Source organism: Aethalodelphis obliquidens, unplaced genomic scaffold, assembly GCF_003676395.1.
Source record: "Aethalodelphis obliquidens isolate GAN/ISIS:26980383/991018 unplaced genomic scaffold, ASM367639v1 scaffold124, whole genome shotgun sequence".
Taxonomy (NCBI): domain Eukaryota; kingdom Metazoa; phylum Chordata; class Mammalia; order Artiodactyla; family Delphinidae; genus Aethalodelphis; species Aethalodelphis obliquidens.
Genome location: NW_020838068.1, coordinates 899,551 through 923,198, shown reverse-complemented (window position 1 = coordinate 923,198; position 23,648 = coordinate 899,551). Strand labels below are relative to the sequence as shown.

Genomic DNA, 23,648 nt, shown 5'->3' with positions numbered 1-23,648 from the left:
TATCAGGGAGAGGGGCACAAAATCCAACTGAGAAAAATTGCTGTTGCTTCTGGTCAAGGTGGGTGCAGAAAGGAATCCCCTACCACCCACCCATCCCACAGAGATGCCAGATGGAAATATATGTCATACATACTGGAGCACAAGAAAGTGCTCAACAAGAATTTTTCCTATTCCTGACATGCTCATTCATTCGTTCAAAATCAGATGCTTATTTGGTGCCTACCACCTTAGAGGCAACAAGACCTCTTTGTATTACGCAATAAGAACATAGTGTTTTGACAAAATATACAGAACCCCAGGCCTTTATCAACTACTTACAATGTGGTGGGAGGGACAGACTTTACAGAATTAAATACCTAGGTAAATATGTATAAACGATGATAAGCACTATAAAAAAAAAGAGAGAGTATAACAGAGGTGCCCTAATCCATACGGGACTTTCCTAGAGGAAGTAACATTTGAATCAAGAACTGAAGGATGAATCCCCATCAAACAGGAGAGCCATGCTGGTACTGAGGGTGGGGGAAGCATCCCAGGAAGAGGGAAAGAGCTAAGGAGGCTTTGAGGAACGGGAAGAAACCCCCAGCATCTGAAGAGCAGTGAGGCCATGGTGGGATCCTAAAGAGGAAGTCAGAGGGGGCTGGGGCTGATGGGAGGGAAGGGGTCAGGGTCAAGGTGATCCTACAGCACAGAGCTGTGAAAGCCCCAAGCAAGTCCTGGCAGGTCCTCACTCACAGACCACAGGAGGCACCCTGCCTCCTGGAGATGACCACACACTCACCCATCATGATGTCCACGCCCTCAGAGCTGCGTTCCACCCAGGACCCCGCAGACAGGCCATCTTTAAATCGCCCACGGAGGGAGGGGTTTGACAAAAAGTGCAGCAGCAGCTTCAATCCCAGCACCACTGTGCTGGGGTGCACATGGCCCTGCACGAACAGCAGGAACCAATCGGGCCCCAGGTTCAGAAACACCTCTTCCTTTGTCCTGCGGGGGGAAGGGGGTCAATAAATGCTAAAATTACCTCTCAGCCCATAAGCAAAGGACATGTCCAGAAAATTCAAATAACGTTCAGCTTCACTAGTCACCTAGAAAGGGCGAGTTAAGTTTAATATCTGGATATCACTTAGCAAAGTACATGCTACATTTTAAAAGATCGGTAAAATAAAATGCTGGCAAGGTTGCTGTGAAATAGATGAATTTGCCTGTTAATGGCTGAAGTGTAAGTTGGCCAAAGCTTTTGAAAGCAGTTGGAAACTATGTACCAATAGCTGTAAAAATATGCAGGCCCTTTGATAGCCCTACTCACTAATATTCCTGCCTACACAGTGTCTGAATGGCCACCCATCTAATTACATCAATGCAGTCACATAAAACACATAATGGTTACTGAACTCCCTTTTTAAACACATTGTTCAAAACTAATCTAAATGGAATAGTCCAATATTTATGCACCTTTATTGGCTTAGACAAAAAAAATACATGTTTAACTGTCACTTTCAAAAATGAATTTTAAAACGATGAGTCTAGAGAATACAGACTTGCTAGAGGGAGAGGGAGGGCAGGGAGATGGGAAGCCAATCCTCAGGGGCAATGGTTCAGCAAAGGCCTCAGCCCCGTGCGAGCCAGGGAGGGATCCATCCTGGCTGGGCAGAGTTCTCAGCACGTGCTGCCAGATGAGGCATGGTGAGGGCGTGGCCACTAGGACTAGGAGTCAAGAGACCATCTTCTCTTCTAGTCATGTCTCCGTTTGCTAATTGGATGGCTTTGGCAGAGCTCTTGATGAGCTCTGGTCATCTTCCTTCATTATGATGATGAGGAGGAGGAGGATGCTGGTGGTAGTGATGATGATGGTAATGAGAATGGTGGTGGTGATGGTGATGGTGGTTAGCTGATGGAGTATTTATAGTATCCCAGGCACCATGTTCAGAGCTATCCACATATTCATTTCCATCTACGGCAGCTACTACCTTAATCCTCATAGAGATGAGTAGAAGAGAGGCATAGAGGGCAGGCTTAGGTAACCTCCCCGAGGTGCCTGGGGGACAGAGCTGGCATTTGAACCCTGGAGGTCTAGCTGTCAGAGCCCAGGTGCTTAAGCACTACACTACATTCCTTTTCAAAAAAGTGAAAAGGTATCTTCCAGTTCTACCATGCTTTGATTTTAGACACGTAAAGACTTTTGAAGCACTATCTGAAAGGCCGTTTTACTGAGGGGTAACTCCCCACCCTGATTCTTCCCTGCCCCAAACACACATACACACTAAAATGTCAACTCAGTGAGAGTAATAAGGATCCAGACTGTCCTACTCAGCACTGCGTTTTCAGAGGGAGGAACGGCGTCTGGCACACAGGAGGCACTCAACAAACAGTTCTTGAATTAATGACTCCAGAGCTCAGATAAAGCAGGCAGTCGGAGAGAGTTAATGGAATTTTATGATTACGCTTTGTTTTTGAAAGTTAACTGAAGGCAGATACTTCTTTTTCCAACTTGGAAAAATAACTAAATGACAGTAAATAGCAGAAGAATTTGGCAAACCTTTTCCTTGATAGATGTTATTTAGGCTAACCATTTCTCCATTCTATTGTCTGCCAAGTATAGGACATCAAAATCGGTAATTATCACAACTGCCAAAACAATAACAATGACACTATAGCAATGGTGACAAAAAGCGTTTATTGTAATTACACCAAATCTGTTTTGAGTTACTCATGCCCATTTAACATTTGCATCAGAATATCTTAGGGCAAGGTCTGCATTATTGGGTGGAGAAAATATAATTTTCTTTCTGACTAGTGCAGAAAACCAACTCAGAGATGCTAAACGTTTCATTAAGAAAAGGTTTTAATACGCACTCTGTATGAAGCAGCCTCATGCCAAATCACTCTTTCTGGAGCTACTTACTCAGAGGACAGATGAAGTCGGGAAGAAGATATTACACTGAGCAGCATCTCCAGCAACTGGTTTCTGAGCCAGATTGTCTTTCCAGATGTTTGACTTCCAGCTACAAAAAAGAAAATTCAGATTTGAGAAAAAACAGATGTAAAGAGACATAATATTTGCTGCAGTAAGCAATCGTATTCACCAAATGCTTAGTTCTCCCAGGAGTTGAGACATGGATGGGACTTGAAATTTTGGCTTTCAGTTCTAGATTTCCAGGCAATGCTTAAAAAGAATTTCAGGAAATGTTCCTAAAGTTCCCTTTAACTAGAGATGTTTTTGATGCTCCCCAATCACCACCCCTCACCAAAAAAAAAAAAAATCCTAAAAATGATAAGGTCAAATTCTCCTTCCAGTAGAGGAATTTTTTAAATTATCATAGGCTGCAACACTTCCTGAGCACCTACTACATGCTGGGCATTATGCAAGGCACTGGGGGCAAAGAAGTGAAGATTGTGATCCTTGATCTGAGTTCCTGCTCTCAATCTGTTTCTAGGCTAGACCTCTGGCATGTCTATGTTGCACTAAAATTAGAGCTTGAATTGTAGCAAGAGGTATATGGTTCCAACGGAAGAAGAAACTTTACTTCTGAAGTGTTATTATAACCCTGAAGGCCATGTAAATATTGTCTTAATAGAAGATGTTTAGTGAGATAAAAGTTTTAGCATGGAGTCCCTATGAGAAGAAGGGTTGACGAAACAGTACACTGTTGTCTCATTATCCATTCATTTTACCCCTTGGTTAGCCAGTTATTTTACCACCAATTTGGGGCACACCCACCATGCTGTAGAAATAGAACTGATGAGGCAGCTTGGAGAACCGGAGTCAGAGTCCCCTCTATTTGGATTCTGGCCCCATCTCTCATTAAGGTCCTAATGTCTCTGAGCCTCCGTTTTCTCATCTGTAAAATGGGAATAATAATTCCTACTTTTCAGGCTTGATCTAAGGATAAGAGATAATTTATCTGGATTGAGTAACACTATCTAAGAGAATCTTTTGCGGTAAAAGTGTTCTCTATCTGTCCTGTCCAGTGCAGTAACCACTGGCCTCACGTGATTATCAAGCACTTGGGACAAGGCTAGTGTGACTGATGAACTGAATTTTTAATTGCATTTCATTTCGATTAATTAGAATTTAAATTTAAATGGCCACGTGCAGCCAGAGGCTCCCATCTTGGACACAGCAGATCCAGAGGGCCCAGGGCAAAGCAGTCAGTAGTTGTCCCCCTCACATTTGCCCTAGCAGAGGGAATTTGGAACACGATGTAGCTGCGGTTCTGAGTCTGGTTAGGGAGAGAGAGACTCAAAGAAACAAATCACAGACCTTTGCATGAGATTAAACGCAAGGGCTCTAGAAGCAAAGAAGAGATGACTTAACCTGGCTTGTGGGACTGGGAACGGCTGGTCTAGCAGGGTGAGATGGGGTGGGGGCGGGGCAAGGGAGGCATTCCTGCAGAGCGAACAACACCTGCAGAGCATGGATGGACGGGCGGACCGTCACACATTAGGACGTGTACGTGCTTCAGAGTGTTGAAGCTGGGGCTCATCAGGGGAGCAAGGCAAGGGCTGGGGCATGAAGGCTCCCACCTGCTGGTCTACAGGGAACTGAGCATTATCCTGGAGGCCTTGGAAGCCATTCCAGGTTGTGAAGGAAGCACATACAATTTGCGTTTATTCGTGACCATAATCATAGAGCTGTGACCTCATAAGCCACCGTGTGGGAACAACAGCTCGGCTGTGGGTGCCTTCCCCCTCCTCCCCCTCAGCCTTGCATGCACAATGGCCCCACAGCATGTTCCTCTCAGGGCCGTCATGGGGGTCGTCTTGCTGCCTTCAGGCTGGCGTCTGGGAAAGGTCTTCTCACCAGGCACGGAGGGGTCCGGGGCTCCATCCACGCAGATCTGCCTCTCGTTCACCGATGAAGGCTTGAGGGTGTACACAACAAACAGCCCGATTCTTAAGACAGAAAGAGAAGGACACGCTCAAATGTGGGCTCAGCCCGTCTCCTAAACACACCTGAAGGTTTTCTACAGTGATCCACCTAAATGCGGCTTCAAGGGAGGGTTTGAGGGGAATCGTGTTATTCTGTGATCAATGGGATATTTCCAAAGACTTCTCAGATCTGTCAGGATTCATCAGAGCAGCTAGCTCTGGCTCTGCCAGCTCAACAGAACGAACAGTGATGAGGACAGAAAAGGTGAAATGTCCTGCCAGAGGGCACTATCCTTTGGGAAGTCTGCAAAAGGCAGGCATGTTGGGTTGTTGGTCGGTGAGGATGCCTGTGCTCACGGAATTTCTGGAGTTCTTGGCACACGAGGTGTGTCTGAGCACCAGGGAGCAGTGAACACACAGCCCTGCTGGGGAGTCTAGCAGACCCACCCCTTTTTTCAGCTCTCCGCCCTGAACAGAGAAGCTCCTAGGAGGTTCCAAGGAAATAGAACCTGCTGCTGCATTGAAGGGCCAGTGCTGCTGGGCTGAGCACGGTCAGGGGAGAGCTGGCGCCTACGTTCCCTCATTAAACAGCCCCGAGGCTCTGCCCTTCCCCCTGGGGACCTGGCGCAGTACCTGTGCAAGTCCTGGAGGCTGAAGTGGCCCCTCAGCTGACAGCCCAGGATGGCAATGATGGTGGGTATCTTGGAGGGGGCGAGGCCTGGCTCGTTGAAGAGGAAGATGAGCTTGGGAATAAGCCGCGCCTGGTGAGCAACTTCAGCATTCCGGGGTCCTTCCCTGGCGAGCCCAGGAGAGAGGCAGTAAAAGCTTTTACTGGAATGAACCAAATTTGCTATGTTTCTGCTAAAAGGTTCCACAGGCTGGGCTTGCTCCGTGGCCCTCTGACTGCAATGCGCTCTTGGCAACTCGTCAAAACGCTGTCAGACACCCATCGAATACGCGTCTGCCCAGTGCCAGAGTCGCTGGAGATGAGCCTCCCGGTGCCCTTCCACCCCTCCACCCCCTCACGCCCCCACCCCTGAAAACTGCCTTCAAAGACAACCCCAGCTATTGACTTTTAAATTCCAAGCCTCAGGGAAAACTAATGCTGGCCTCAGAAAACTCAGAACAAAGAGAGCAGACTGGAGTGTGACCACGGAGCACTTCCCAATAGCCGGAGCGCGGGCCTCCGCGAGCCCATCTGGGTGCGCGTCTTCCTGCCCACCCCAAACCACAAAGTGGATGAACACGCCGCTGAGAGTCAAAGGGGGAGAGAGACAGAATTCAAGCCTCTGCACTCCCTCATTAGGACAATCGCGAATACAATTTCCAGTAAATTCTACTCCCCCAAAGAAAACAGCTTCCAGGGTGAGTGTCCGTCTCTTAGAAAACAACAAGTACAGAAAGAAAGTGGAAAGTGAGAAAGAAAATAAAGGTGGAGGAGAATGAGGCTGGGTGGACTGCTCCTTCTTGAACTGTCTTTTCAGTACTACTGTGTTGAATTCTGCCGAGTGCCACATCTCTGATACACAAAAGAGGCAGAACCAGCGCAGTCCTGCGTGTGACTTGCTCTCATGGGCTCAATGGGAAGATGTGCATTCATCACCTATGAGACCCCACTGTCCTCTGTGCTCTTTCGAATCACAGCACTGAGTAGCCTGCTCTTCTGCATTCCTCCGCCACAGGGCTATGCCTTGTGCTTCTCTGAACTTCTAGCACTGAGAACTGGTATGGAATGGAGTGCGTTTATAATAGATAGGCCATCATGAACGGCTGCATGAAAAGATGGCGGCAAATACATTCAAAACACCGAGGTCCTGATGATCTCCAGAAGAGCTGACACGTGAGGAGGCAGGTGGGGGTGTGTGTGAACAGCTTTATTTGTGAGGAAGGAGGTGGATTGATAGGCTGGCACCCCTGCCTCCCTTCTCCCATATTCTCATCCCTGGTTTTCCTTGGGAATTACCTCTTCCTAACTCCCCTCCACCCGCTCCAGAGGGGAAGTCATGCTGCCTGGCCACGTGACCCAAGATGGCCCCGTGAGACTCCATCCTATTGCTAGGACTATCGAGTGAAAAAGAAGCCCTGTCTGCCGACTGTGCTGGGCAGAGGACATGCTGTGAGGATGCCCAGCCAGAATGAAGTTAGCACAGAAGAAAGCACAGATGAGACCAGGGACAGATCTCAGATAAAGTAATATGAGCATCACCCAGACAACATGTGAAGCTCTGCCTCTGTCAATTGTATGAGCCAATGAATTTCCCCTTTCTCCACCTTCCTTTTTTCCCTCCCTTTCTTCCTTCCTTAAGTTGGTTTGAGTCGTATTTCTGCCACTTGCAATCAAAAGAGCCCTGACTAATTCAAAAAGTGACACTCAGTGTGATGGTATTTGGAGGTGGGGCTTTTGAGAGATGCTTAGGTTATGAGAGTGGAGCCCTCATGAATGGGACTAGCACCCTTATAAAAGAGACCCAGAGAGTTCCCTCACCCCTTCTGCCATGTGAGGTTGTAGTGAGAAGACAGCCAACTATGAACCAGGAAGTAGGTCCCCACCAGACGCTGAATCTGCCAGAGCCTTGGCCTTAGACTTCCAGCCTTCAGAACTGTGAGAAATCAATTTCTGCCATTTGTAAGCCACCCAGTCTACGGTATTCTCATTATAGCAGCTGTGCAGACTAAGACAGACATGCTACCACCTGGGGACCCAGTGCTCTGGGAGGGGAGAAGGGAACCCCCCCTTGCTGAACCACCGGCTGTCCTGTCCTCTCAGTCCCTGTTCTTGGCATGAAGCCTTTGACTGTACCCCCAGGCTGCCAAAGCCCAGCTTACCTTGGTGATTGAAGGATTTCCACAAGATGGGAAAAGAGGGAGAGCTCCAAGTTGTCCGCAGCATTCATCCAGAGCTAGAAGACAGAACGAACACAGTGAAACCAAGGTGTGTGGAGAGAAGGGTTTCCAGGCAACGTGAGTAGGTACGGTGCTGGGCGTGGTCTCCTCTGACTTGGAATCACTAACACAGCTTCCCAGCTCTGGAATCAGACTAGCTCTCCTGACAGCTAGAAAGTAGAGGGCACCTCCCCCAGGGGCAAGTGCAAACACCATTCCTATCGTCCCCATCTCTGCTGCTCTCTGGAGCTTCACTGTGGGTCTAGATTCTAACCAAGGACACCTGCACTAACCATCTCCTACGTGTGTCCCACCCTGGGCCCTGCAACCTGCTGTGTCCACACACCAAACAACATCTCATTTTCACTGGATCCTACAAGGCAAATACCAGTGCTCCCAATTCAGAGATGTGAAAAGACAGGCTGAGACAGACCACTGAGTGACAGGTACCTCACCACCCGCAAGTGATAGGACTGGAATTAGAAGCTGAGTCCCACCTCTCAGGTTTTATGCTGTAGCAACTTGTGCATGCAGTTTCTTCAGTTCCCCTATCTACAGAACCTGCAGCACAGCCCATGTTCCCATCTCCTGTAAACAGAACTGTAAGTGACATGCAGGTGTGAAATGCACTGAGATTCTGAGAGTGAACTTTATCACTCGGGTTGCTTTCTTCATTGTAAACAAAATGCAGCTGCTCCCCATCCTTCTGGGGCAGAGGTGATGGTGTGCCTTCATGCCTCATTTCTACTTCCCTTTAGAGAGCTCTACTATTTCTCATCTAAATGCTGACATTTCCTAAGGCCCGGAATCTATAAGGTTCAGATGTAGGATTATAAGAGTGCACTCATACAGCAGCAAAAAGAGCTCACACTTACAAATGATACCATTTGCCTGCGGCAAGAAGCATCATACAAAGTCCTAAAACAATATCATCATCTGCATTTAGTAGGTAAGAACAGTGAGGCTCAGAGAGACTGAGTAACTTGTCTGGTGCCCCACTGTTTTTAATTGGCAGAGACTGACTTCAAAGCCTGGGCAGTCTGACCATGAAGCCCAGTCTCTTGCCTCCTCTCTGTGTTCCCCTACAGGCATCTCCTGCAGACAGTGACCCAGAGGGTCAATAATCAACCTCACTTGAACCAAGCCGGTGGCCATGGCGCCATCCTTTTACTTACTGGGGAAAACAGAAGAGTCTCAGCGGACATAAGTTTATCAGGAAGGCAGAGACTGTCCCTCCCCAATCCCCAGGGCCCAGCATCACACGTGCCATGTAGTGGGCACTTAATAAGGATCCATGACATTTTTTAAAAGAGTGAATGCAAAGTAAACCAAAGTAAGCTAAGTGGATTACTCTTACGCCAGAAACAGGCTGACAGACTTCCAGCTCCCGTAAGCACGGCCCCTGCCGAGGACACACAGAGGTGGGGCAGCTGCATCTAAGAGAGCTGCTGTGGGAGGGAGGCAGGGGTAGCCAGACGTGGCATCCCAACATACTCGAGAGGGTGCCAAGAGCTTTGCATGCTTGGAATTCATTCGTTCATTCACGAAGGCAATCATGAGCAACTGATACAACAGGCTCTGTGTCGGGAGCTGGAAGAGCTGAGAAAGTAAGACAGGAACCCTGCGGTACCCCTTACCCTTCCCACGAAACAATACCCCTCCCCCCGTTCCCTTTTCCAGAGCTTTAGAACAATAAGAAGTTGCCACAGCACATTTGAGGCTGCCTAGCTGTTTTAGAAATTATTTTATATAATACCAACTGTCTGAATTTTGGGAAACATGCATAATGAATCCTGCGGTTGTCATCCTGTGTCACATAACCCCTGTACGAGAGACTGCATTGAGATGTCTGGCTTAAATTTGTTCGAATATCAAATTCTGTTCTCTCCCCACCCCTGGGACCACCTCACTCTCAGAAAGAGGTGGCCTCTTCTGAGACCACAAGCCTAAGACACGCATGACTTCGACTTCCTGTCCCTTCCAGCTTCTCAACTTCCTGTCCCTCCCTGCCGCACACCCAGCATCAAGGATCACGCACCTGCTCCCGTAACCCACTCTCTGGTCTCCAAACCCTCCCTTTCCTTGAAGGACTTGTCCTGTCAGTTTGATTCTCACACTGGTATTTTAACCACCCCTTTTTCACTGCTCAAGTCTCCTATCTAAGTTCTGAAACGCTCCTCCATCTACTTTCTTCTCTCTCTTTTTCTTCTTCAAAAGCCCACTGACTGTCTCCTTCCCGCCTCCTCCCTGCTCTTCACCTCATGTCTGACCCCACCATTTACTCTTCACTGGGCCCGTCAGTGACCTCCAAACACAACCCACACAGCCCTGCCCTTACTTCACCTGATGTAGGCAGACACTGGGGAAACTCTTCTTCTTTTTGAAATTCTCTCCTCCCGATCTTTTAAAAATTTTATTTCATTTCATTTTGTTTTAGTGTGGTTTTTTAGCATCTTGTTGCTTGTTTTTATTGGTTGCCTATTTTCTTAACCGCAGTGAAAAAGCACTGGCTCAGCTGAGGGCTAAGTTTATTCAGGGAGGAACAGGCAGTCGGAGCCTGGTGGCTTCCTGCTTGGGTCATTCCTGGGCTGGGCTGATGGCAACGATGTGGAGCCAAGCTGCCCGAGCACGGCCGCAGCATTTCGGAAGGGGCAGCAGTGCTGCCAAGGCATGCCGTCTTGTTTACCAGGGTGGTAAAGCCATTTGTGCGTATCTGCTTCCCCGTTGTGCACAGGAAGCCCGTATCGCAGGCCTCGCTGGATTCCCCCACAAGCCTTGCATCTATCTGCAGATCCAGGTTTGGGTGTTCATCCTGGCCTGGTCCAATTAGATAGTATTTCATTTAGGTTTTTTGTAGCTTTTATTTATGAGTAAGATTGACCTGTACTTTTTCATTTCCCATACTATCCTTTTTTGGTTCTGGTATCAAGATTAGCTCATGAAAGAAGCTGGGAGAAATAATACCTACACTATGATCATGACTATGATTTTTAAAAAATACATATATTATGCATAGAAAGTACAAAAAAAGGGATGCATTCAAAGTTAACAACAGTCATCTGGGTCTCAGAAAGAGGAGTTTTTCTTCCATTTTTCTGTAGTTTAAAATATTCTATAACAAGCACATATTATTTTTTAATTAAAATAAACAGTTTTTAAAATACTTCCATGGACTGCAGTGTGTACCGGCTAAAGTGTGCGCCCTGCAGCTTACCATCCCCCGCTGTCTTCTCTCCCTCCCCCTCCAGCCTCACCTCTACCTGCAACAGCATCCCCACAGGTGCCCCAAGCCCCCTGCTCTCAAATCCCCATGGTTGCTCTCACCCCCACACGTGAGCAAATAGCACCCACTCCACCTGAAAGATTCCCCCATTGAACACATTCTGTCAAACTCAGCCCCAGAGCCCGGATCTGCTGAGCTGACTGTCCTCTCCTTCCACTCCCCAGATGCCCTGTGCCTCCCTCACCGGCACCCAGCACACTGTAGCACCACCTCTGTCGTGTCCTGGGCCCCACTGTTGCGTGCAGGGCCTCATCATGGTTATCACCATGTCTCCAGAACACACCAGCACCCGACCCTAGTAGGCACTCAGCAAACAATGCTTCGGGAATGGATCTCTCCACCCAAAGGTCTGTGCAGGACTCCTCACTCAGCCTCAGGTGTGCCCTCAGCATCTCTCACTCATCCCTTTAAAGGAACATTTATAACCAGCAAGGCACCATCCAAAGGAACTGGTATGTTTTAAAATCCTTCTTATATATGGAAGCTTACACTTTTAAAATCCTTTTCCAGATACTATCTGATTTGGCTCCCACTCCAGCCTGTGAGGGAGAGGAGATGGTCTCCCTTTCACACATGAGAAGACTGAAACTCAGAGAAGTCAAGAGACGTGCCCGAGGCCACACAGCCCATTGGTGGTAGGAGTTAATTATTAAACAAGGCCTCTGAAATCCAAAGCCCTGTCAGTTTTCTCTCTCACTACCATCTTGACCATCAAGGAAGCTGACCTGCTGGGTTTAGAGAAAGCTCCAGGCTTTCTGTACCATCACACACCTGTTCCTTTAGGGCTAGTGACCAGTCTCCAGTTTACCTCGAAATTGCAGAGGATGTGCTGGAAGACACCAATGTTGGTGATAGCAGAGGACCCAAAGCCCAGTTCTGCGGTGCCGGCAACAGACAGGATCAGCTGAAAAATGCGATGGTTTAGGAAAGAGGTCTTTTTCCTCAGGAGAAACGCCATTATCTGCAAAGGTTAAAACACAAAGCAGTTTACTCATGAATGCATCGTCACCACTCTTTCTCCCTCACCCACTTGTTCCTACCAGCACCTTTGGTCAGCCCAGTCTGAAAGCGCTCCGCTCTCTCGTGCTACCTCTTCCATTCCCTTGTTATCAGAAGGAAAACATATACCAACTTCTGGGCTGCTTCCCCACCAGTGTCTGCTTTTCTGTACTTGAGGCTTCACCTCTCACTGTGGGCCCCCGGCTCCTTCCTGAATCTTACACATTTCCAGAATGCCACCTTCTCCTGGTTTCTTTCTACATTTCTGAGTATTCTTCTCATTTTCCTTTACTGAATCCTACATTCATACCCATCCTACAGATGTTGCTATATCACTAGGAAGCCACCACTGGCCCACGAACCCAGTTACATCAGCTTCACTTCAGGCTGCTGCCAACAGACGTGCCATTCTGCTGTGCCAGGCCCTGGGAAACTGGCAACACGCAAGCATCCATACCGAGTTGGAGGCACTGGGATCCCAGTGGCCCACGCTCATCTCAGAGACTAATGAGATGGACCTCACCTAGCCTCATGTCTCTGTTGACCTCAGTCACACAAAAGTCAGGCTGACCCGCCATCCACTTGCATCTGGGTTCTCACCAACTTCATCTGGATTCTCAGCTCAGCTCATCCACAGCTCAATTCCCTACGCCTGTATCTGACACAGTCCACCCTTCTCCCTGTCCTCTCAGACACACTCTTCCAGTGTGTCATTAGGAAGTCTCACTTGTTGTTATGAACTGAATGTCTGTTCCTCCCCAAATTCACATTTTGAAACCCTATTCCCCAATATGATGCTATTTGGAGACAGGTCTTTTGGGATATAATTAGCATTAGATGAGGTTATGAGGGTGGAGCCCTCACAGATGGGATTAGTGCCCTTATAAGAGCACAAGGGAGCTTTCTTCCTCTCTCTGCTCTGCCATGTGAGGATACAATGAGAAGTTGGCCATCTGCAATCCGGAAGGGAGTCCTCACTCGACCTGACCATGCTGGCACCCTGATCGTGGACTTCCCAGTCTCCAGAACTGTGAGATAATTAATTTCTGTTGTTTATAAGCCATCCAGTCTATAGTATTCTGTCATAGCAGCCCAAACTGACTGAGACAATTGTAATCAGAAAATAATATCTTTTCAGACTGTTCCAGTCACTTCTTCAGCATATCCCCACTCCCCAACCAGGACATAATTAGGATGGCTGAAAGCTGCTTGAGAAAAGTCACTCAGGCTGACTGGTTTCACTTTACATTAATAGTGTCAAATGTCAAATTAGTACTCAATTTGGCCTGGCAGTCCAACTCTTTTTTTAGTAAGCTGGCTTTCCTCATCCTAAAGATGATGATCTCATCTCTTCTCCTCTCTCCTTCAGCCTCCCAACCCTCCACCACCTGCCTCAGTACACAGCTGAGAATTTAGAACCCATCAGACGTGAACACTCTCATGTCCCCACCATCAGATCCACAAATGCCCGCACTGCATTCCTTCCTGTCACAAGCAGGGTTTCTCTTCACCTGGCCTCTGGGACCCACCCCTCGCCTGCTCCTTGGGATAGCTCTTCTCTCCTAGCTTCATCCATCCTTCTCTCTTCTGTCACTTTCTTCCTGACAAATATGCCCTAGTAGTTCTCCTTTTAAAGATAACCTTCCCTTGAACCCTAATCCCTCTAGTTTGGGCCCCATTTCTCTACTCTTCTTTGTAGGTAAACTTCTTGAAAGCACTATCGGACTTCTCTGGCGGTGCAGTGGTTAAGAATCTGCCTACCAATGCAGGGGACACGGGTTCGAGCTCTGGTCTGGGAAGATCCCACAGGCCGTGGAGCGACTAAGCCTGCAAGCCACAACTGCTGAAGCCTGAACACCCTAGAGCCCGAGCGCCACAACTACTGAGGCCTCGTGGCGTGCTGCAACTACTGAAGCTCGCGTGCCTAGAGCTCGTGCTCCACAACAAGAGAAGCCACCACAATGAGAAGCCCTCGCACTGCCACAAAGAGTAGCCCCCGCCCGCCACAACTAGAGAAAGCCTGTTGCGCAGCAATGAGGACCCAACACAGCCAAAGATTTTAAAAAATTTAAAAAATAGAAAGCACTATCAACACACTCAGGCTCCACATCCTCACTTCACATTCTCTTCTCAATCCCCTTCCGCTGGTTGCTGCCTCTTCCTGCCCACCTGCCTTAGAAAGGTCACTAGTGACTCCCAGGTGCCAAGTCCAACAGGGACTTCTCTGTCCTTAGTTTGCTGCATTATTTATCAGCATCTAGCATTGTTTGACTATGCCCACCTTCTCAAAACACTTTATTTTTCAAATTCTTTGGCAAAGCATTTCTTTGTTTTCTCTTCCTTCTTCCCTCTCAACCTCCCTTGTTGGGTTTTCATCATATTTCCAAGCTCTACCTGGTTAGTTCCCCACTGCTTCCTCCTTTGTCCTCTTCTCTCCTTTCACTACTCCTTTTCTTTGGCTATTTCATCAATTTCCTTAGATTAAATACCGTCATGATGCTATTAATGACTCTCACATCTATACCTCCCACCAAGCACGCCCTTCTGAACTCCAGAGCTGGGTATCCCACCTGATATTTTACCTTTGATGTCTCACAGTCACCTCACACTTAGCATGTCCCAAATGTCTTATTCCTTCCTGTTGGCAGTGCTCTGGGTGCACAGCACTGGCTGTTTTCATATGCTACATGCCAAGACTGCTCACAAAGACTCCAAGTCTCCCCAGATCCGGGATGCAGTCTCACATCATGTTGGATTCTATCCAGTCTCCGATCTTGACCCTTCAAACCATCTTCCACACAGGTGTCAAATGTCATTCTAAAGCATCATTCATTCCACTTCCCTGTTCTAAGCCTATGAATGGTTACTCATCACCTCTGAGATAAGATCCATGCTCCTTGGAGTGGCAGGGCTCTGACCCTTCCCTCCGTCTCCATCTAGGCTGTGCACCTGCCTGCAATTGTACTTTCCTCCCAGCCATGTCGAGGAACCCATCTTGGATCCCTTAAGTGTTCATAATGTTAATCTAGAACACCATCCTCCATCTTTACCATGTTATGAAAATCCATCTTATAAAACTTGGCTGGATGTCACCTAGTCTGACAAGAGGATGATAAATAAGTTTGATAGAAATAACAGATAGGAAGGGTTATGCTCTCCAATCAGCAAACCAACAGATGAATACAGAGTAAACGTCTAAAAAATGATTAAATCCACTCCTGAGCCAGCCAGTTAATTGAAGACCCTTGTTTTCATTCACTGATTCATTCCAAAAATCATTACTGAACACTTACTGTCTACCATGTGCTCTTAGGATGCAACAATGAACAAGCAAACCCAGTCCTGTCCTCATGGGGCTTGTGTCTAGGGGCAAAACAGACCACAAACATGGCAACAAGTACATATACAACATGCCAAACAGGCATGCACATTAGGAAGAAACAAAGCAAGAAAATGTGTCTAAAAAGAGATGAGGGTTCTGTTTTATAGAGAGTAGTCAGGGAAGGCAAAAAATAATAATAATAATCTTGTTTCTTTACTCAAACCTGCCATTTCCCACCTCTCTACCACTATCTCTTTCCCTAAATACATAAATTTTTGAAATATTTCTACTGTAAGCCATAAGAGTTTTAAAATTTTTTCTTCTGCCTTCACATGTAAAGGTACAACGAATCTCTGAATCTGATGGGTTCTTTACTCAAACTATTTGGGAGTCCTTGTCTCGTGATAATATTTTTCTCTCTACCTCATCAGACAATGTTGTAGGCTGACTGTATCGCCTCAAAATTTATATATTGAAACCTAATTGCCCGTATGATGGTATTAGGAGGCAGGGCCTTTGGGAGATGATTAGGTCGTAAGGATGGAGCTCTCGTGAGTGGGATTAGTATCCTTATAAAATAGACCCCTGAGAGCTCCTTCATCTTTTCTGCCATGTGAGGACACAGCAGAAAGATGGTTGTCTATGAAACAGGAAGTAGGTCCTCACCAGACACCGAATCTGCCAGCACCGTGGTCTTGGATTTCTCACTCTATAGCACTCTCAGAAATAAATTTCTGTGGCTGTTAACCCACCCCATCTATGGTATCTTTTATAGCAGCCTAAACAGACTGAGTCACACAGAAATTTCCATGGAGGGAGGGACTAAACCCATTTATTCATCTGTATCTCTAGCCTGACACTGTGCCTGGCTCTTAGGAGGTGCTCAGTCACTATGAGTTGAGTAAACAGATTCCATTCAAGGGCCACTTTTTGCCTCTACCATCTCTTTGTGAAAAACTCAGCCAGTCCAGTCCAGTCCTCTAGGCCTTCTCCGATCCCCTTTCTTTTTACAGAAGCTCTTTGTGACTCCTCTGCCAAGTGTGACGCGGCCACCTCGGCAGCCCTGGAGCACGTTAACACTCCCAAGGCAGTGCATTCCTGCGACAAGCGCTCACTGAGAACTCACGACGTGCCGGGCCCTGCAGTGGGCAGCGAGGAGACAACGGTGAACACAACAGGGCCCAGCTCTTAGGAGCTCCAGGGTTCTGGGAGATGGAGGGTAACCACTGGGTCACGGAGACCGTGGTAGCTCTGGAAGAGAATCTCGGACACTTGTTGCATTTGATTTGTACTAAAATTATTCTGGTATTCGTCCTATTTTATCCTTCTAGGTCTACCCACGAGAGCAGGGACTGCTTTGGACCTCCTTAGAAATGCTCACAGTAATTATTAAAATCCCTAGCCAGAGCGGACATCCATGTGCTGAACTGGGACAAATCCCACTACTACTGCCTTTAACAATATAATCAGAGAAAACTGTTATATACCAGGAGCCTCAATACTTGCATTTTGATATAAATCTGGCCACACACATTCATTTATTCCCCAGATATTTACTGAGTCTTTCTGGTCTCAGTAATACACTGGCAAAGAACAAGAAAAGCCCAGCGCTTTAGACCATTACAGTCTGATGGAGATGAGCAGAGTGATTATCACAGCACTGCATGAGAGCAGTTAGACCTGGGCATACACACAGTGCCACAGAGGCCGGGAGACGACCACACGGGCAGTGCAGGGGTCAGGGGAGATGTACCCCTTGCCACTGGAGCTCGACCTGGGAAAACAAGAAGGAATGTGCCTGGGAAAAATGATCAACAAACCGTGGGCACAGGAACACAGGGTCACACTATGTGTTTAGTGATCCATGACCACACGGGATTTGAGGACACAGGAGTGTAGGGTATGAAACGTTGCCCGGGTGGGAGGTGGGGCTGGAAGGACAGGTTGGTAGCCAGTTAGAAAGGCCTTTAGGAGTTGGGATATTGTATCAACGACCGGACGTGTCTGAAGGGTTTGCACGAGGCAGAGGTGTCATCAGGTCTATAATGTAGAACTGTGACTGGCATCAGTGGACCTTGAGGGAGAGGCAGGAGGAAGGGGCTGCTGTCTGGCTGTGGCACAGCAGTCCAGGTGAGAGGGGGTGTGCCTGACGTGACACCATACAGCTTTCTTCTCAGACCCTGACTCGGGGGCCGAAGAGACAGGGAGGCCCTCCCCCTGCCCCCACTGTGCCCAGGAGGAAACTGCAGCCTCTGTGCCCCAGTGACCTTGTCTAGGCTTTGACCCTATTCCTGCCCTGCATGAGTCCTTTCTTGGCTGCTTCCCAGCCAGGCAGGGCATTCCTGAAGGACAGTGTCTACAACTCATCTGACATTATGAACAGTAAATAGCAATAACAATCACAGTGCACACACACGGCAGTTACTCTGAGCAGGCACATGTCTAAGCACTCAGCATATACTAACTCAGTTATCACAGTCCTACAAAATAGGTGTTGCTATTATTCCCATTTTACACAGAGGAGAACTGAAGCACAGAGAGATTAAGAACTAAAGATGGCCAACATTTCTAGGGCACTTACTCTGGGCCAGACATAATTCTAAGCCCTTCACTTGTATTAAATCATCTAGTCCTCATGATACAGGAGATATGATAGATACAGGAGATATGATAGATCATATTGTGCAGGTGGAGAACCGAGACAGAGAGGGTTAATAACTCAGGACTCAGGCAAGGTTAAGTAGTAAGTTAGGCAGAGGCTCAATTCAAACGCAGCATTCTAGTTCTATGGTCTAGGCTCTTAGCCATCATGCTAGATGCGAAGTGGGGGGATCACAAATGATTCCTGAATTCATCAGTGAAAGGTGCCGGCAGCTGCAGACAGGTGAGCATCCCCATCCTGATCAGAGCCCCTCTCTGGCTGGCTGTCACCTGGCCCTCTGCTCTGGTGACACTGGTCTCAGGACCCAGGGACCTTCAGTTTCCCTTCTCCAAAAGTCATGCTAGTGGGAATGTCCACTTGGGCCAGCAAGCCTCCTCCCTGTTCCTCGGGGATGCCAGCTCCCTGCAGGGGGGGCACTGCAGGCTCAGATGTGAGGGTGGGATTACCTGGTACCCACAGATGAGCTGCATCAGGCGATCACACATAACATTGCTGGTCAGGACCGAGTGCAGGACTTTCACGGCCGCGTACAAGGTGTGGTCATCTGTTGCTAAGGAAATGAGGCCCAGGAGGATGGCAGGGCCACCGATGAAGTCCAGGCTGCTGGCAGCAGGGCTGGAGTGGAACACCCTTACCCCTGTGTGGGACAAAGGGCATTCCTGAGTATACTACAGCTTCACTGCAGTGGAAGTTCCCGCGGCACCATGCAAGAGCTGTCAGGAACATCCTCCACTCACAGCGGGGGGGCCTGTGCACAGGACAGGCTGGGAGGAAAAGTAGGGGCTTTGAAACTTTTAGGTCAATGAGAAATCCTGTGCTGAGTCCTTTCTGGGTCACAGAAGGCTGAAACAGCCCAAGGGATTTCAGACCTCCACCCTCCGTCTCAGTCCAGAGTGCCGGATGAGCCAGCTGCCCTCTGAGCCTCAGTTTGCTGGCTGCTCTGACAACTTCTGGCTCTTGTCTGCCCTCTAGATCTGCAACGTTGGACCCTTGCATCAGTTCATGGCTTTGCTCCTGCCTGATTGCAAGGCAACCAACAGTCGCTGGCTGTTGTTTTCACCCAAACAACCACAACCATTGCCTCTGCTCAGAGGCCCCACTGTACTCACTCCACTGTGCACAGACGCCAGCCCGGTTAGTAGCGAGTTCACGACCCGTTGTCAGATGCAGCAAAGTGAACTGACCTCTGCAGGGAGGCTAACTCTCTGGTGAGATTAACTCCCAACTCTCGCACTCACTGTTCCAGCTCCTCAGCCCTCTCAGTCCTGCCTGCCGCTCCAGAATTCCAGGCTGCACAAGCGATGATGGCCACAACCCTTCTTCCCAAATAGCAGTAAAAGTTCATACCTAATTGGCCTATGGCCACGGCTCCAATGGTTCGAAGAGAACCCGAGAGGTGACTAGCACAATTTCTTAGCAAGAACACAGGCGTGGCATTGTTGCGGGATGAAATGTTCATCTAGAGAAATTGGTAACAATTAATCCAAGAAACCTTCCTGGGAAGGAGGAGGTCTTGTTCATGAGCTCCTGGAGGGCAGGCACCCACAGGCCTGGCACTCCGTAAGTGTAAGTCAGTGAATGAATAATAACTGAACCAACGTCAGAGGGACTGAAGCCAAAATTCAGGTTCCCGTGTCCTGCCTCCCAGGCTCTGGCTTAATCATAAGGGAGCAACTTCGGTTATACAACTGCGCCACCAGTGTCCCGCATGCTCACTAGTGTAAACAAATGCTCACAGTGAGGAGCTGATGAGAGCAGGAAGGACCTGAGGACACTGGAGGTGGAACGGTGCTGTGAAGGCCAGAGCTGCCTCCTTCCCGATCTAGGGTCATCTAGCTCTGCAAGCCCTGGTATCACCAGTCTCAGACGGCCAGGAAGACAGGGACCCTGGTCTCCTCCAGCAGAAGGTTCTGTGCTGGTAAGGCACAGCTTTGGTGCTCAACAGGGCTTAACCCCTGATCCTGCCGTCTCAGTAAAGGGAAGGGGCCTTTTGTCTGTGAGGGTGGAGAGAACGTAAACAAATCAGCCCGAATTCATCAGCAGTAAGCAAAAGAGCTCTTTATGCAGGAATTAGGAAACAGGAAGTCTAATGGCATCTTCATCTATAAGCATGTCTGCTTGCTGTTTTGCAAGTTTGTTGTTTGCATAAACACAGTGATTCAAAGAATATTCTGCAATGTTGGGGGGTTAGTAGCACCCAGAAAAGGGAAGCTCAGTAGTGTTCCCAGTGTTACAGAGGCTTTATAAATATTCCATTTGTTCTTGCTCTACCAAGGAAAACGAAGAACACCTACTTTCTTCTCAGAAATAAGAGGTTTAGTCTTGTGGGATGCGAATGGGCGGGCGTCATGAAATATTTTAACATATGAAGTGGGAAGCACGCCTGTGTGTAACTGTCTACACATGCACAAACGTGAATTAGTATTCACTTAATCACTGAAAGCTGAAGGAAGCCATGAGATCGTGATTCCAAAACGGAGCAGCAAGTGAAGTTAGAGGGCATACCTCTTTGGCAATCAGGCGGCTGTCCACCTCATTGTATGCGTTTCTGATGTCTGCAACGCTGGTGATGGAGGAGCTGGCTATATGAAGGCCAAAGGAAACCCTTTCCTCTGCAACCAGGGGCATCACTTCCATACAAGGGTCCTCTCCTAAAATAACACATCTTCAGTTATTTCTATTCTCACTTTACTGAGTAGGAAATTAAGCCTCAGAAGAGTAAGTATCTACTGCTACATGGCGAAGTCATCACTGAGGAATGTTTGTAGTTGCTATATGTTGTTACATTGTATGTTATATATTACATGTTTTGCCCCTACCTGTGATTTCTGACACACAGAAAACTGTAGAGAAATCTCACAATATTAATCCTACTATAAAAATAAAGGCGTTCCAAGTATAAAATTACTAAAGCTTGAGACACCTATCGAGAATGTAACCTCGCTCCCAAAATGCTGGGCCGAAAGCCCTAAGGGTTTCAATGAGCTGCATGTACATGGTAAACACATCCTTTGGCATGAGTGCCCAGGTCGCTGAGTCAAGGAGAGCCACATGTGGCACTTGAGAAGCATGGTGTGAACAGAGAGTTGATGAAACTTCGGCTCTGGACCTGACCTCCTCACATTGTTCTGGCCAGTGCCCTTTGCCAGAGGAAATGAAGATCAAAGAAGACATGGAGCCTGGAGACAGAAACACTCCAGAGCACTCAATCGCCCTTCACCAGGCACGAAGCCTTCCATACATAGATTCATTTATCATTCTTCCCAGATGGGAGCTGACCCCGTTGACTTGACAGAGCACAGAGAGCTATGCTCCCTGCTTGAACAGCCAACAATCAATAATGAAAATGTGGGTGTTTTGTCTGCCTGTTTAATAATTGAAGACAACAGTATACTTTAGTTAAAAAGCTTCTTCATTAAAAGGAATGTAACTGATTTATCTCACTCTCTTCCCCCTTTCTTTGCTGATGGTATTACCCACCCACTTTCCTCCATTATGTGTGTTGGAACTGAAATCTAAAGGAGATTGTCATTTCCTTTTCTGACATTTTCTATTGGATTGTAAATATGTAATGATCCAATTACAGAGGTTTTCCCTAATGACTGGCCTGTGCTGAGTTTATTCTTTATAAATAAGCTATAAATAACTGAATGGCCATTTAAAAAATAGTATCGGCAAGATCATTATAAATCAAAACACCCCATACCTTGGGCATGCACAGCTTGGAAGTTACCACAGTATCTTGGGCCAAGTTTGTTAATAACTTCCAGAGTTTCCATTGAGATGGCTTCTTCGAAGAGGTACGCAGGGCCCAGACGCCATATTAATAATGACTTTTGTTTCCAAACTTGAGGGGTAGCAATATATCCATAAACATCCACAAATGAAGATGGATCCATTGAAAGGAATGGTCCTGGTAAGGCCTGAATGTACAACATCTGTTAACATAAAAAGGTTGGGGGGGGTGATGTAGATGGGAGGTGTTTAACCTCAGAATTAATCAAACAAACACATAAAATATAAAATGATGTACCTTCTTCTTCTCTCAAAGTGAAAACTTGTTTTATCTAAAAACATTACAAAGATAACTCTCAAAGCTGAGAAACAGTGCACCAAACAGTTTATAAAATGCTGGTGGGAGTAAAAAACTGACACTGTGCCTTTGGAAACAAATTTGATAAGAACTATAAAGTGCCACTAAAAGGTTCATCTTTTTCTTCCCAGTCATTTCACAAAGAACTTAAATGTCCAATATTGGTACCTTAGTTAAGTTTTACGTACTAGAAATAATTACAGGCTGGAAAGGAAGAAATAAAACTGTCTCTATTTGCAGATGGTATGTCCATGTAGAAAATTCCAAAGAATCTACCAAAAAAAAAGATACTTCCTAGAACTAACACCTGAGTTCAGCAAGGTCACAGGATATATGATCAACACACAAAGATCGATTGCATTCTATACACTAACAAAGAACATGCAGAAACTGTAACTGCTCACAAGAAAATTAAATACTTTTTTGCTCTGCAAAATCCCATATGAAAGAGGATGAAAAGCAAGCTATAGATTAGGAGAAATTATTTACAAATTACATATCTAACAAAGGACGGGTATCTAAAATATTTAGATAAACTCTTAAAATTCAACAGTAAAAAACCAACAATCCAATTAGAAAATGAGTGAAACACGTGCATAAGACATCACTAAAGAGGATATACAAGTTGCAAATAAGCGCATGAGAGGATGTTCAATCTCATTAGCCATTAAGGAAATGCAAATTAAAAACAAGAGATATCATCACTACACACCTATCAGAATGGCTAATTAAAAGAGAGTGACATCACCAGATGCAGAGAAACGGGACGATTCATCCATTGCTGGTGGGGATGGAAAATGGCACAGTCGCTATGGAAAAATATTGTGGCAGCTTCTTATAAAACTAAACATGCACTTACCATAGGACCCAGCAATTAGACGCTTAGGTATTTAACCCAGAGAAATGAAGACTTAAGCTCACACAAAAACCTGTACGTAAATGTACATAGCAGCTTTATTTGTAACATCTCCAAACTGGGAACACCTCCGATGTCCTTCAGTGGGTAAATGGTTACATATCCATATCTGAGTATATGGAATACTATTCAGCAATAAAAAAGGGATGAACTACTGACACATACAACAACTAAGATAAATTTCCAGAGAATTACGCTGAATACAAATCTAATCCTAAATATCACATACTGTATGATTCCATAGATATAACCACATCTTTTAAATGACAACATTTTAGCTCACTGGTTGCCAAGTTTAGGGACAGGGATTGGGAGGGGGTGTGGGTGGGTGGTGGTGGTAGTTATAAAAATACAACAAAAGAGACCCTTGTGGTGATGGAAATGTTCTGTATCTTGGTGGGAGCAGTGGATGCAAGAACATACAAATGTGATAAAATTGTATGGAACTAAATACACACGAGTACAAGTAAAACTGGGGAAATCTGAATGAATTAGCAGATTGTATCAATGTCAATATCTTGGCTGTGATATTCTATAGTTTTGCAAGATATTACCATTGGAGTAAACTGGATGAAAGGTACACAAGATTTCTTTCTTTCTTTCTTTTTTTTTTTTTTT

At 46.8% G+C, this 23,648-nt stretch overlaps 1 protein-coding gene across 6 annotated transcripts in view; it reads right to left on the bottom strand.

Annotated features, from left to right (window-relative positions):
• Nucleotides 1–23,648, bottom strand: part of WDFY4 (WDFY family member 4) — a 280,103-nt gene that overhangs the window by 160,265 nt on the left and 96,190 nt on the right. For all 6 annotated transcript variants that reach the window (XM_027098510.1, XM_027098511.1, XM_027098514.1 and 3 more), the window contains 10 exons: nucleotides 21,728–21,959; nucleotides 20,527–20,672; nucleotides 19,369–19,480; nucleotides 18,468–18,658; nucleotides 11,847–11,999; nucleotides 7,699–7,772; nucleotides 5,506–5,667; nucleotides 4,805–4,896; nucleotides 2,906–3,005; nucleotides 782–987 (listed from right to left, as the gene is read on the bottom strand). In XM_027098510.1, coding sequence (XP_026954311.1) covers nucleotides 782–987; nucleotides 2,906–3,005; nucleotides 4,805–4,896; nucleotides 5,506–5,667; nucleotides 7,699–7,772; nucleotides 11,847–11,999; nucleotides 18,468–18,658; nucleotides 19,369–19,480; nucleotides 20,527–20,672; nucleotides 21,728–21,959 — 1,468 coding nt within the window. The remainder of the gene's footprint in view (nucleotides 1–781; nucleotides 988–2,905; nucleotides 3,006–4,804; nucleotides 4,897–5,505; nucleotides 5,668–7,698; nucleotides 7,773–11,846; nucleotides 12,000–18,467; nucleotides 18,659–19,368; nucleotides 19,481–20,526; nucleotides 20,673–21,727; nucleotides 21,960–23,648) is intronic.